This window comes from Rhipicephalus microplus, chromosome 8, assembly GCF_043290135.1.
Source record: "Rhipicephalus microplus isolate Deutch F79 chromosome 8, USDA_Rmic, whole genome shotgun sequence".
Taxonomy (NCBI): Eukaryota; Metazoa; Arthropoda; class Arachnida; order Ixodida; family Ixodidae; genus Rhipicephalus; species Rhipicephalus microplus.
In genome coordinates this window covers 10,242,522-10,256,534 of record NC_134707.1, presented here as the reverse complement: position 1 = coordinate 10,256,534, position 14,013 = coordinate 10,242,522, and the positions used below count along the sequence as shown (strand labels likewise).

The window sequence follows — 14,013 nt, the reverse complement described above, 5'->3', positions numbered from 1 at the left end:
AGTGTTACAAAACTAAAATCCAAAGCACACCTTGATAACTTGGAACTAAGACGCCTCAGATCTAGGCTGTGCCCTTTTCACAAGTTTTATCATTCCTGCCGTAGCTCTTCATTGATCCTGCCTGCTCATCATACGCCCTGCCGCACGAATCGCACCACAGCAGTCTACCCACCACCAGCACAGACCGTTGCACATCTACGCTCCTTTGTTTTTGTTAACACAGCAAGAAACTGGAACCATCCACCCAGAGATGCTGTGCTCCAAACCAACCAGGAAGCCTTCAAGCTGTTCAAATAAATGTGAGTCAATACTCGTACAGAAAAATAAAGTAAATTGTACTTAGTGCAAAAAAAAAAGAATTTAGGCTGGCCTGAAAGAGAGGAGAAAATTCGTACTCACGCTCTTTTTGTTCTTCAACCTGTGCAGCCTGAACCTCGAGCGATATCTTCTCTTCTCGCGCTGCCTTCACCTGGCCCTTCAACTCCTCAATGACCCTGTCCTTGGCAGCCATCTCCTCCAACTTCGCGGCTGCACAGAACAGGACGTGAACAGGGAGGGCATTGCGCTACTGCAGTCCTACTTCTTTTGCTTAGAGGGTACTGATGAGTTTTTTAGACTTCCTACTAACAGCATTAAACAAAGTTCCGGGACCTCAAAACCATATGAAACTAATTGTCAAGCCTCATTGTACCAGGGTAATTTAATATAACAGCTCTTCTATGACAGTTTTGATTTCACTTATGAGAGGACACTATGTCATGACATTGTCCATCAGATAGCGATCACATGGTAATACAGTGGGATCCCGTTGATACATTTTTCACGTATTACCCGAAATTGTATTAACCAAGGAGGAGAAAAATAGGCCTACTTCGTAAATAACTCACTTTTATTGAGCAAAACTAAAGTAGCCAGTCAATTTATGCAGCACTTTTTTATTTTCAATGTCTAGGAGTAAATTATTTGACAAAATAAAAAATTGCCAAAGAATCATTGCACGCAGAGGTATTGCCTCTCGGGGACTTTTTTGACACAGCACCAACGCTGCTTCAACATTAGCGAATGTGCAATGTACAGATTTGGGCTTGTTGGAACGCAGCTTGAGCAAGAATGCAGAAGAATAACAAGATTTCTCGACATATAAGTCAAGATCCACTCTGAAAATCAAGTTATTTTATCTCGAAAAAAAAAATGTGATCATAACGCGTGAAAACGCATTATTTTCAAGAGACGTAGGCCGGGAAAACAACAAAAACATACTAGGCCATAAAAAATACTATGCAGAATCGTATCGACAAGATTCCACTGTCGTACACTGCGAATATCTCAGCAAAACAGCACAGAGAAAAACCCACTTGTTGAAACCCTGCTTCCTGCCCAATACTTTTCCGGTTGGGCCAATGCTGTCGATCTTCAGAATACAAAGAGTAGGGAGCTTTGCTTGATTACCATAAAGTACCTCGGAAGCACCCACCCCATTTTCACTGAAGATCATGTTAACCTGGATATGGGAGCTTGTTCAGTCAAAGCGACCATAGAGTTTTCCTAAATTAACTAGAGGGAACTGCGACCGTTCAGCGGCCATGGGAATGATGGATAGTAGTAGACAAATCTGCCTAGTCTTCGAACGTGCTAGTGGTGTTGTTTATTGCTATGTTTTTTGTTTTGTTTTGAATAAAAGAATGAGCTATTGTGAACTTCATGACCAGATTGGAATTGATGAACCTAAAAGATTGAGGTGGTGAAATTTATCGATTGTCATTTCGTGACAAAAAGACTCTAAGCCATGCGAAGCCAAGCAAAGCCGCAAGTACGAAGATTAGACAAACTTGTGTACTACCCATCATTCCCATGTTCGCTGAAGCGCCGTGCGTTGTAGCTCTCATAGACACTAGTGCCAGAGTTCCCTCTAGTGCATTTATGGGAAACTGTATGGAAGCATACAAGAACTGAAATGGCGGCACATGAAAATCTTTGCGGCAGTGCTACGGTTCCAGACCCATGGTGCCACTTGACGACTTCCATCTTGCTGGCAATGTGTGACTAGCATATTGCTTTTAGCTGTCTCACAAAGGTTGTAATGAGGTGAATATTTTAGCTTAAGCTGGAACTTTAGAAGGCCGCACTCAAGAGGAGACACTGCTCTTTTTTACTCGATCGATTCTGACAAAACTTTCAGGTATTTGTGTAGCAATTTCAAATACGTAATCACTTTATTGTACAGTACGTAGTCTTAATATACCAGTAATTCAGTGCGTTTTTTTTTGTGAGCCAACTTCTTCCTAAACTGAAACTATAACAAAGTAAATCAGCATATCACAGTACTTCGGAATGAAAACTTCATGCAGCAGAACAAGAATGAATACTCTAAGCTCATTTGTACAAAAGTTACCCCACGTTGAACATTCACATGTGAGCCAAGAATGTTCAACATACCACGACTTTTGCTCAAATGGACATAAAATAAGCATTCGTGTTCTACTGCATGCACTTTCAATTCTAGATTATTATGATAAGCTGACTTAACTTAAAGTGTATAAGTTAAAAAGGACAAAAAAAAACCTTGCTTCTAACAAGGTACAAGGAGTGTTAAACATTGTAAAAACTACACATTGTACGCTCAAGGCTCATTACAACAAAGTTGCATCTTACACAAAAATAAGTTATATCTGAAAATTAGTTATAAAGGTATATTGTTAACACTTGATCTATTTCAAGACTATCTTACATTTATTTCGTTATAACCAATATTTTGTTATATCCGGGTTCCTTATATCAAGCCTTGAGTTAGCAAAATAATTGCATACTTGAAATCAGCACACGAATATACATGAACACCAAAAGTTTTATTAAAACAGGCCATAAATATTAAAAAAAAAGGATTTTCAAGTGATGTGTCACCCTTTACATATAAATTTTCAGAATTGTCGAGAATGCTAATACTGGATGCATTGTGTGAAACTGGGTGCTTCCGTAGTACTTTACTGTAAAATTAAGGTTGGTGAAAATGTTTTCGGTGCGTTTTGTAAAATTCCGCTCTGCCGAGTGCCCTGTGCGATGGAGATGGAAACGCCCCGCGAGTGAAAACCAATGAGCCAATGTGGTGGGGGTGGTGGAGAGCACGAAAATAAAAAAAAGAACCTTGCAACGAGAGAGCGTCTTCCATCTCCAGGGCTTTGAGTTGAAGCCCACCTTTCTCCTCCTCAAGCTCTGCAATGCGATGCTGTAGCGTCGTGACGTCCGATGGTGCAGCCTCCGAACTTGCCTGCAAGAGAAAGACAAAATTTCCCCCTCAAGCACTCCGTACAGACCTATAAAGGGACATTAAAGGCAAATATTAAGTTGATGTTGATTGCTGAAATAATGGTCCAGAAACCTTGTAGTGTTACTCTTTGTGCCAAGGAAGTGGTTATTTTGAAATAAAATCACATTTTAGCGACCCACATCGCGTTAGCACACTTTAAATTACCCGCCTAAAGAGGAACGTGTGACGTCACTGTTGCCTTGCATGAAATTGCCCGGCTTTACTGCATGGCCGCCGACACTAGTAAGCACCACGGTGAAAGTATTGGGAGCTAGCAGCAACAACGGCCATTGAACAATTTTCTGCCATGGCCTCCGAGATAGCAGATGTGCTTGGTTCAACTGGGCCCCACTAGATGGCATGACCTGTCCAGCTTAACCAGGTGAAAATAGCTTTGGACCCATTCGCACCACTCCCCATAGTAACTGCAGCAGTTCTTTTTTCCATAAATGAAATAAAAATGGACAAGGAGCATTTTATTATGTCTCTTGATACACGGAAGGTTCTTCTTTATTAAAGCTAGTTTATTTACTAGTGATTAATTGTAGTCAGATGCTCTGACGCCATTGAGAACATTGAAGGATAGTCTTGCAATAAATTTAGTATTAAGAATAAACCTTCATAACAAATTTTTGTATATAACAAACTTAATTTTGTGTAAAATACAACTTCGTTACAGTGAAGTGAGAGTATATTGAGATACGACTTCACAAAATAAAATATACATCTTGGTAGACCGCATGCTTTAGCAGCTGCAGATGTTCATGATAACCATCATTCCCAGCTTATTTTAAGTCCAACACAGGACGAAGACTTTTCCAAATTATCTCCAATTTACCATATCTTGCACAAACCGATTCCCCTTTGTGTCAGCGAACTTCTTAATTTTGCCTCTCCATCTAACTTGATGCCTTTCTTGACGTCTTCTCCCATCCTTCAGTATCCACTCTGTTGTTCTAACCCACCAGCGGTTGTCTGCCATGAGTATGAGTTGGTTGGGCCAGGAGCGCTTGTTTCACTTGATGTCAACAAAAATAGTCACTACCCTGCTTATTCGCTGAGCCATTCTGCTGTCTTATGATCTCTGAATATTACATTTATCATTTTCCATTCCATTGGAGGTTGGGTGGACCTTAACTTTTTCTTGTGTTTCTTCGTTATATTTCAAGTTACAGTTTCTCATTTACAGTGTAAAGATAAATATTGTGTGCCAATAGCATGACAAGAATACGAGGCACGGCACGACAGGGAACAGGTGATTAATTCTGTTCCAATAGCTAATTCTGACTACCTGGTGTTCCATAAAGTGCACATTGTCCTGTACACGTATCCCGAAGGAGTATGGCCACTAGCGTGGGTCCGGTCTTAGCTAGTTGCAGGGCATGCGTGAACCGTCGCCGTGGCGAGAACGCAGTACTGCTCAAAGTCGCAACACTTTATTGTCTGCAGCAACACCAAAACGCAGCACAGAGCCCGTTGCAAAGGCGCGGCTGGAAAGCAAATGGGCTTATCCATGCCACGGGCAAGAAGTACAGTGCAGTCCACTTATAACGATACCACATATAACGATATATCGGTTATAACGATGGGTCGGCTTAACAGTCTCAATTTATGCATTGGGGCTATGGGGAAAAAAACCATATATAACGATATGTTATCCACCGCATATCGGATACAACGATGAAAAGTTTGCCGTGGATGGCATGTTTCATTCAGAATAATCGTAACATTTAGATTGATAAGTTCCTCTGAAACGAACTATGCCGAGACAAGACGGAAAGTTAGCGTAGGCGAGTACGTATCTGCCGCCACTGCAGCACAGCGCCGGCAGCGCGTCCCGGCCGTTCAAAAAGCCGAGGAGAGCACCGCGAGTTGGCGCGACGCGCTACAGATGGCGCCAGCTGTGTCACGTTTTGCGCCTCGCCGCGCGTCGACCGCGAAGAGGTTGAGAGAATTAAAAAAAAAAATTGCGAAAAGCAAAGCGCCGCGCTCCGCGGCTCCCCGCCTTCTACAACGGCAAGCCGGCGTAGCTTGCCGAAAGAAAGCGAGAAAGAGAGAGAAAATAAAAAAAGCGAAAATCAAAGCGGCGCGGCGGCATCAGGGCGGGGCCTCGTTGGCATTCCGGCTGTGCTTTCTTCCTCCCACTGCTCCCACCCCGCCGTCGGTCAGTCTCTCTTCCTCAGTGAACCCGTGATGCGTTCTTCCGAGTAAGAAATAAAGTCTTGTTTTTGACATCCTACTATCTACAATATTGGTGAAAATAGCGAAATGAAGCCTGGAGCTACAAAAGGTACGTCCAGCGACGATTTTTTGGCGGCAGTCCAGATATAACGATCACCGGTTATAACGATCATATTTTTAGGTTTTCTCGATATCGTTATAAGTGGACTGCACTGTACTACACAGGGGTGCCGCGAGCACGTCTTCACGGCAAAAAGTGATTCACGGAGACACCGGGACAAAGGCCCGGTTGCTCGAGCGAGAGCAAAGGCGCTCGCTAAGCAAAGGCTTTGGAGATATACGGGTTGGCGTAGGCTGGCCACGCACTAGGACACCGCACCGCTTTTCGGCCTAGCATTCGCAAAGGGGCAACAAAAGGTGAGCGTTCGCCGCGGGCACGAGGCGCTGTTGGCGAAGTTTGACGAGTCCCAAACAATAGGGGTCGACGGGCGGAAAAGAAATACATGCTCACCCTGAGTCGTCCCAGAGAGATCTGACTCACTCCCGACGAGCGCGTGCGCAGAACGTCCCGGGAGACCCTGCGTGTGGCGCACTGTCGACATCCGCTACCGGTCGAGAGGGGTTAAACGTCACTCCTCGCTACTCCAGCGCGTCATACAGTGGAGAAGGGGAGTCATGTTGGGACATGAGAATGGAGAAAGAGGCGGCGAAGCCCTCGTCCCGATTCCCACAACATAAATTTAAATACACATGTTTGCCCCCATATAAAAGTGTTTGCCACGACTGGGAATGAAACTCATACCAATGTGTTTAGGAGCCATAGCCACAGCCACAAAGCCACCACGGCAGGGTCAATCACGGTAGAGAAAATAATAGATAACAAATAAGGAATCCCTATTCCATCGGCATTCAGATGACTTCAATTCAAAAGTTCCTCACAGTCATTTTTGTAGAAAAAGCTATGACTAAGATGCGTGGTTGATCAAAGAGCTACTTGCAAAATGAGTAGCCCTGACGCATCAAAACATGACAAATCAAGGCTACGTAATGCACATCCTTATGTTTTTATCGTCTTAAGTTTGTCATAGCCTAATTTCAACTCAAACACATACGTTAGAGCATTATTACCTTCAGTGGCCAGAGTCATAGCAGCCCAACGAGGTTACTGGCCTCAAAACATGACAAGTCAGGGCTTAAGTTATGTGACGCTTACATTATTGCCATATTACCTTCAGTGGTAAAACTCATAGCGAACCTACGAGGCAATTTCTAGCCATTGCGCATACCATTTATTATACTACGTTTTAATGCCCTGTTCCAATGCATGAGCTCTCTACAATTTCAAAAAATGCCTTAGCTAGTTGTTTGGCAAACCTTTTTTAGTTCCTGGAGCTCGCGTTCGAACTGCTTGGCTCGTCTCCTTTCCAGCGCCCTGGCTTTCAGTATCCGGTTGTCGGTCTCCCGCGTTGTCTCCTGAAGCGTCTTCTGCGTCTCCTCCAGGGCTGTCGTCTTTTCTTGCAGCTCCTTGGTGAGAGAATCAATCTTGGCTGCGCGCAAGAACACAATCACCATCATCATCATCATCCTTCTTTTTCCTTACCGGAATCCAAAAAAGACGCGCATCGTTAAGAGAGGATTCCAGAGAGAACATAGAAGTAATTCACAGAACAAGGAAGGTTATTCTGTCTTTAATCCTTTCTTGATGGTACTACACCTTTTTGTTTCTTTTTTTGTATGTCAGTGATTGATTGATTGATATGTGGGGTTTAACGTCCCAAAACCACTATATGATTATGAGAGACGCTTGTATGTCAGTGAGCATGCACCAACTAATCCAAGAACAAGCTTTACTACATTACCATTTCTCCTTTGTCTATTGCAGGACAAAAGCCTCCCCCAAAGATTCCGCTTTGCCCTATTCTGCGCAAGTTGATTATATTCTATTCATGTGAACTTCTTAATTTTGTCGATCCATTTAAACCACTAATGTCCTCAGCTGTAACGGATCAGCAGATTTCTCACCCACACAATACATGGCTGGCTCTGGCCCGTTTTTTTTATTTGATATCGACTGCAATATCAGCGACACTGTGAATGCTCAGGTGAAAATCACAAGCAAATTATATGAACTAACTGTGATTCTAGAGTGAATCAAGTTAGTTGTGTGTAAATCAAGAATGAATCATGCGACTAAAAATGCACACACAAATGACTTAAAGGGGTCGTGAAACGGTCGCTTTACAGCAACAATGCGACACCATCGGCAGCCACATGTGCTAACTGTATCATCAGCCCGAGTGAACCTGCATAGACGCATTGCCTATCGAGGAACGCGGAACTATATAATGGCATATCGAGCACGCGGAAGAGGCGCTCATGAGCGTTTGCCATACGCGATCCGCGTCCCATAAGAACGCTGCTTAATATGACGTCAGCATTCAAGGTAGTGCCTATTGCGTATGGCAAAGACGCTGATGGGTGTCCCGGTTGCACGCACTCGCAAGTACCAAAGAGTTCCGTGTTCCTCGATGGGCAAAGCATTACTTATGATGACGTCACCTAGTTAGTAAGTGTGGACACCGGTGGCTTCGCATTGTCGCTTTGGAGCGAGCGTTTCACGACCCCTTTAACCGTGATTCAAGCATGAATCTTGAGACTCAATTGCAAATCAAGGATGAATTCCGAGACTCAAGTGTGGATCAAGAAGTAATCCGAGGACTCAAGAGTGAGTTTTAATTATGAGACTCAAATGTTCATAAAGATTGAATCATGAGACTGAATTTGCGTCCTTACACATCAAAACATGACAAGTCGGAGCTTAAGTTATGTTAAACTTACATTAAAGGCTGAAGTGATAATCAAGAATGAGTCAAACGACTCAGCTGGGAATCAAGAGTTAAAGTGAGACTAAAGGGTAAATTAAGGTTTGATCTAGATACAAATACAAATGAAGAGTGCATCACGTGATGCCCAAGTGTGGCAAAATAATCACAAGTGGAAATACCATATAAAAATATATCGTTGCACTACATGCAAGTACATATGCCAAAAACTTAAACTCACGTTTTTAAATGTCTAATAGATGAGTGCATTTTTCCCTTGCTTCTAGATGTAGAAAAATGACGCTGATGCAAGTTGCTGAACCTCAACATAATGCAAAAATACGAGTTGGCCTAACAATATTTCTTTACATTGTGAACCAAACTTCCCTGAGGCTTTTATATTTGAGTCATGCTAACATTGCTAATGGCTCTTGGAACACCACACATACACATGGCTGCCATATCCATTGCATCTTATACCACAATTTTATGTTACAGTTTATCTCAAAAAAAATTTAGACAAAATTGCCGATAGCAAGGAATCTTGACTGATAACTGGAGGTAAGCAGCACCACAAAAAAGCAGCATCCCTGATACACTTATCAGCACCCTGCTTGATAAAGTATTGTAGCAACTACACTTCCTGCGAAACACTGAGGGTTCGCAAACATTTTGTGGCGGCTGTTAATAACACACTAACTTTAAAACTTGACAGCACTTGAGCTTTCTGTTATATGTAAGATCATTTTGAAGTTATGTTGAAGAAACAAGATCTGTCCAAACCAACTAAGTTTTCTTCCTGTGCTCACAGGACTGTTACAGTGAGACACCAGCACAAAGCAACTCTGTTGCACTTATGGAAGGTAATAATAGTTGCTACAATGCTTTATTAGGCTACACAGGGAGAGATTACAAGGGGGAAAGAAGCTACATCGCGTGCGTCATGACCACATGAGCATGTCGGGAACCATGGTTCTTTAGCACACAACACACTGAGCCCCGCCTGGCATGTGGCAGCACCCTATGGGAAGAAGCACATCTGATCCAAACGCCACCCTTGGTTTATAGTGGCTATCAGCTAATAACAGCAATTTGTTGTGCGACAGAGACCTATAGTGTGAGGGCCCTCTGAACAGAGTGCATACGCATCTATATAAAGAGAAGGCCCTTTCCACTCTGCTAGTGAATTATCCTTGCAATGTATGACCGCAAGATTTGGCTGAGCTGTTTGTAGTAGCGTCTTCTTTCCGCTGTGTTTTTTCTTTCTTTACAGGCACAAGGGGTAGTTCTGGACCAGTCTAAATGCACCGTTTAAGTTGAAACACTAGGCAGGAATTTTGTGCACAGCCCTTCTTGAAACGCCATCACAACCGCTAATCAGATTTGCGTGAGTGAGGGATCCGTCACCCTGGAATGCAGTCGCCTGGTCTGCCTTTGCTTTCTCGACGGACTCCTGTAGCCGGACTACCTTCTCCTGGAGTTCGGCATTGTGCGCCGCCAACTGAAACCTCGTCGACTCTAGCTTCCGGAAGCCTTCCTCCAGGTCCGCCACTCGGCTCTTGTTGGAGCTGAGGTCAGCGTTGAGGGATGCCTCGCGCTGCTTCCACGACATCTCCTGTAAAGATGTAAAGGTAGATTTATACTGTGCGGAATAAAAAAGCACGTTCTTCTACAGACACAGAAAGACAGCCAATATGCGGATAACATCAGAATAAGCAGCGCAGCAGTTCGGTTTAGTTGGTATAGCTTCATCTTCAAACAGTGCAGCCACATGAAGAGCAACAGATAACACTTGCGTCGTTAGTACTTCTGTCTCTTTGTGTACTTCCACTGCTTGAAGATATGGATGAAATATGCTCAATACATAGGCACAAAGCAGCTGGGCATACCGTACAAAAGCCACATATCACATCGTCTCAAAAGGCATCGAGCGGTAAAAAAAAACAGCAAAAATTTCAAACACATTATTTTTAATTCACAAAAAATAAAGATCTTGCTTGTGCATGACAGCTCATTCTTTCTGATACGGTATCCTTCCATTATCTCTTTTGCAAGCGTATCACCACTCTTGCACAATCTCGAAACAGTTTTCACTTCACGCTTGGTTGACAGATTTCTTCGAAGATCAACATGGGTCTTTGGGCTAAAAAATAATTTAAAAAATAGATTTGTGGGAAACAGCACTTTGGAATATGTACCTATTACTCTCCTTATCTGCTAAGTTTGCTGTCTCTGAAGTTGATATTTCAGTTGTAACTTCAATTCTAAACCATGCAGGACACCTGCTTTTTGCCCGTGTCAATGTTGAAACAACATGTTCAATGATGTCACACCTGTATTTCACTGCTTTGACGGTCTGATATTAGCAGCCAAACGATGTTTTTCGAGAGTACATGTGCGTACACATTTGCACATCTCCACAATGAAAAGTCATATTTGTTTGTTTTCTTGATTTTCTCAAAGTGCTCATTTCCCACGCCCAGTAAAACTTATTTACTGCGATTTATCTGTGGCTATCATGAATATACTGGATATTCTTTTTTGCAGCATGAAACTAAGGCTTCTGAATACGCAATATAGCAAGCGGGCTTTCAATTTTTTTTGCCTATAAGTTTAAAATTTTGCCTTTTTCTTGATCACTGCTAGGCTATATTTAAAAACAGTGGAGTTTAATGTACTGTAAAGTAAGAAATAATGACAGTTTAAAAAGCACTTCCTTTGTTGTGAGCCTTATAACGATACATATGTATTTGCACATTTTGGGGAGTGGCTGTTCATCTATTTTAGTATGAACCAGAAATATTGCTTCTCAATTACACATTGAAATAATGAATCTATCAAAAAAATAACTGCATCATTAGAATGAGGAGAAGAATCTAAACAACCATGCCAATTTTCATCGGATTTGGTTAAAAAACAACTCAGCAGATCTTGAACACCCACGTATTCACTTAAGGAATTAAACATGAATCAAATAATGAACCTAAAATTTATTTTGTTTCTGTGTTTCCTGCATTTTCATTATTTATTTGCAATACATCAAGGAGTCAAAGCACAAGTAAAAACATCAACAAGTCATGCACAACACACCTATGACTTCACATAATATGTGTATTGTTTGACTGCACCATAATAAATCACCCGTACGCCACATACGTTTCACACACGGCGTCGCATTTGCTCAAGGTTTACGGTGTTCAAAACTCTGAGACGATGCCACCAACAACACTTGAAACACTAGAACATAGCGCACATGAGGTAACCTGCTATTACCTGCAAAATAATCTGCGTTTGCTGCTCTGGCTGTCACCCAATCCTTGCCCTGCTTTTCCCCTCTCCATACCACCTCCACTGCTGCGCACTTACCAGGTTGGCTAGATAACACGAAGACTCCTGCACGCTCCATCCTACCCTCCGATATCCAGACACTCGCCTACCCCACAACCATGGATCACTCAGCTCTAATTGAACTCCACGTGATGTGCATTCAATGTTGCATTGGTATTGACTGAAGTTCCTCCGCTCTTTATTTAATCATAATTTTTTTTTCATAAATCCTAGACCTCACATAACCCTCTTTAAGACTAGGAAAACTAATCGTTCCCACTCCCTCACACTCTCTTCTTATGTTGCCAGAACCGAATTCTTTCAGTATTCTTTTTCTCCCTGAACTATTGAAGAATGGAACCTGACACCTCTTCATCATCTGTATTCTCCTGAATCAACACATCCTCAATGCTTTTTAATAATTTTCGATTTAGAGTTGCTTGGTTGCCTGATTTCATTCAGCATTTCCAATTGTTCATTGACCTTGCTTAAAATGTACTTGTAGGCTAGTTGGTTGGTCATATTTACGATAAATGGCAGCGCACAATATGAAAAGGGGCCAATGTGTCACTTGCATCAACCTTTTTGTGTTTGGTGTTTGTGTCTTAGCCTGGTTCCCCCTGCCGTTTATCGTGCGTGGTACGTCTATTTATTTTTTTACCTTGCCGCTCCTGCTTGGGCTACATGGCCTGCAGCAAGTTGTGAATAAAATAAATAAATAAAATTATATAGGGTGGTTCCTTGTGGCTAGTAGAGCTGTGTGTGCGTTGTCTTTGCGCCTTCTTTTGACCTTATCCAGTTCACGCCGCAACCAGTTGCTTCTAATGATCTACCAAAGAGCCCACCTTGCAAATCTCGTTGACTATACACTCAAACCTCATTATAACAAAGTTGCATCTTGCACGAAAACAAGTTTGTTATAGTTAAACTTGCCTATAACAAACCTCCATATAACGAATTCCTCGATATAACAAAGTTTTTCTATTCCCCACCACTGCTCCATAGAAGCACATGTATTTGCGACTTCTAGGTAACAAAGTAACAGCGGGAGACAACCTTGATAAAACGAATTTCTCCCACGGACAATCTGAGACTTTTGTGCCGCATTTTGGCGTTTTGGTGTGAGCATGCATCTTCCGCGGCTGCCCCGCCGCCGCTGACAAAGCGCGAAACAGTGGCGGCGCGAATGGCGCACCAGGCGAGAGCGAGCACTCGTTATTGTGTGGGGGTGAGCGCCAGGCGGGCAGGCGGGCCTGCACACCACGAGCCGGCGTTGCCGCCATGGGCGCATGCAAGAGTGTGCCCCCCCCCCCTCCGAACCAAAATAAAAAAAAAAGAAACTTACTTTTGCACGTTGGCAGGGCCCCGCTTTTAGTTAGCATCACGTATGTGGGGCCGCGCTGCATATGTAGGGCGCTTCGCCAAATTAATAGTTTTCCGCGGTATCCGTGCCTGTGTCCGCGTCGTTCCCTTTTCGTGTTCGACACCGTGCGTGCGTGCAGTTTCACTGCGCGTGAATGGTGTGCCCCCCCCCCCCCCCCCCCCGATGAGGTTCAGCTTTCTTTATTGCGATAGCAATTATATGGACAGTCTCGGCCGGTGTTTTTCTGCCATCGCCGCCGTCATTCACCATATATGTACACGTATCTATATATTTGAAAACTCAAGAAAGAAAAAAAAAGCTACCTGCGGTCAGCGCCCAGCTCGTCACCATGCGCCAACGCGCGCTTATCTACCACGCGCACTTTGCCCCACGAATGGGGGGGGGTTTAGATATTTAGATGCTCGTGCGCGCACGCATATCCTTCAGTGGGGAGAGTCGCGCGCTTCTGACTTTGACCATACGATTACGTTCAGTTTCCAGGCTCACAAGGACTACTTCGCTCGCTGGACAGGCATCACTTGCAAAAAAAGTGCACTTTTCAAACGCAGAGAAGTTACAACTGGGGCCCTTGTGAGTTCGCACTTATATCTGTGCATGTGATTATGTTTTGTGACTCATTTTTGTTTAAACAGCGCGTCAAGTGTCGATTGGTAAACTTTGTTAGTTCGCTCTCGTCCTGTGTATGTTTTTTTCGTGCGTCATTTGTGCGTGAGCAGCACACTGAACGTGTCGATGTGCTTGCCGTTTTCAGCGTTACATTCTAAGTTGTTGCTATCGCATTTATTGTTTCACCCATGCGGTGAAATTATGACTTTTCTTAATTTCGGACAACCGGGTCGTCACCCGGTTGTGCCAGTTAGGTGCTGATGAAAACTCCCCGAGACCACGGTGAATACCGATCTTCGGAGGTCGACTCGTGAAGCGCTTCCGTTTTGCGCCACGCTTGGAGTTCGCAGACTGGTAGCTTTCGCAATTAGCCTATTAGTTCTGGCAAC

The 14,013-nt window shown here is 43.4% G+C and overlaps 1 protein-coding gene across 3 annotated transcripts in view; it reads right to left on the bottom strand.

The window, feature by feature from the left end:
• The window catches only part of LOC119164103 (uncharacterized), a 49,104-nt gene that overhangs the window by 22,236 nt on the left and 12,855 nt on the right, over positions 1-14,013 (bottom strand). For 2 of the 3 annotated variants that reach the window (XM_075871005.1, XM_075871007.1), the window contains exons 7-10: positions 9,715-9,922; positions 6,860-7,032; positions 3,142-3,265; positions 400-528 (exon numbers count right to left, since the gene is read on the bottom strand). In XM_075871005.1, coding sequence (XP_075727120.1) covers positions 400-528; positions 3,142-3,265; positions 6,860-7,032; positions 9,715-9,922 — 634 coding nt within the window. The remainder of the gene's footprint in view (positions 1-399; positions 529-3,141; positions 3,266-6,859; positions 7,033-9,714; positions 9,923-14,013) is intronic. The other variant, XM_075871006.1, reaches the window with a different exon arrangement.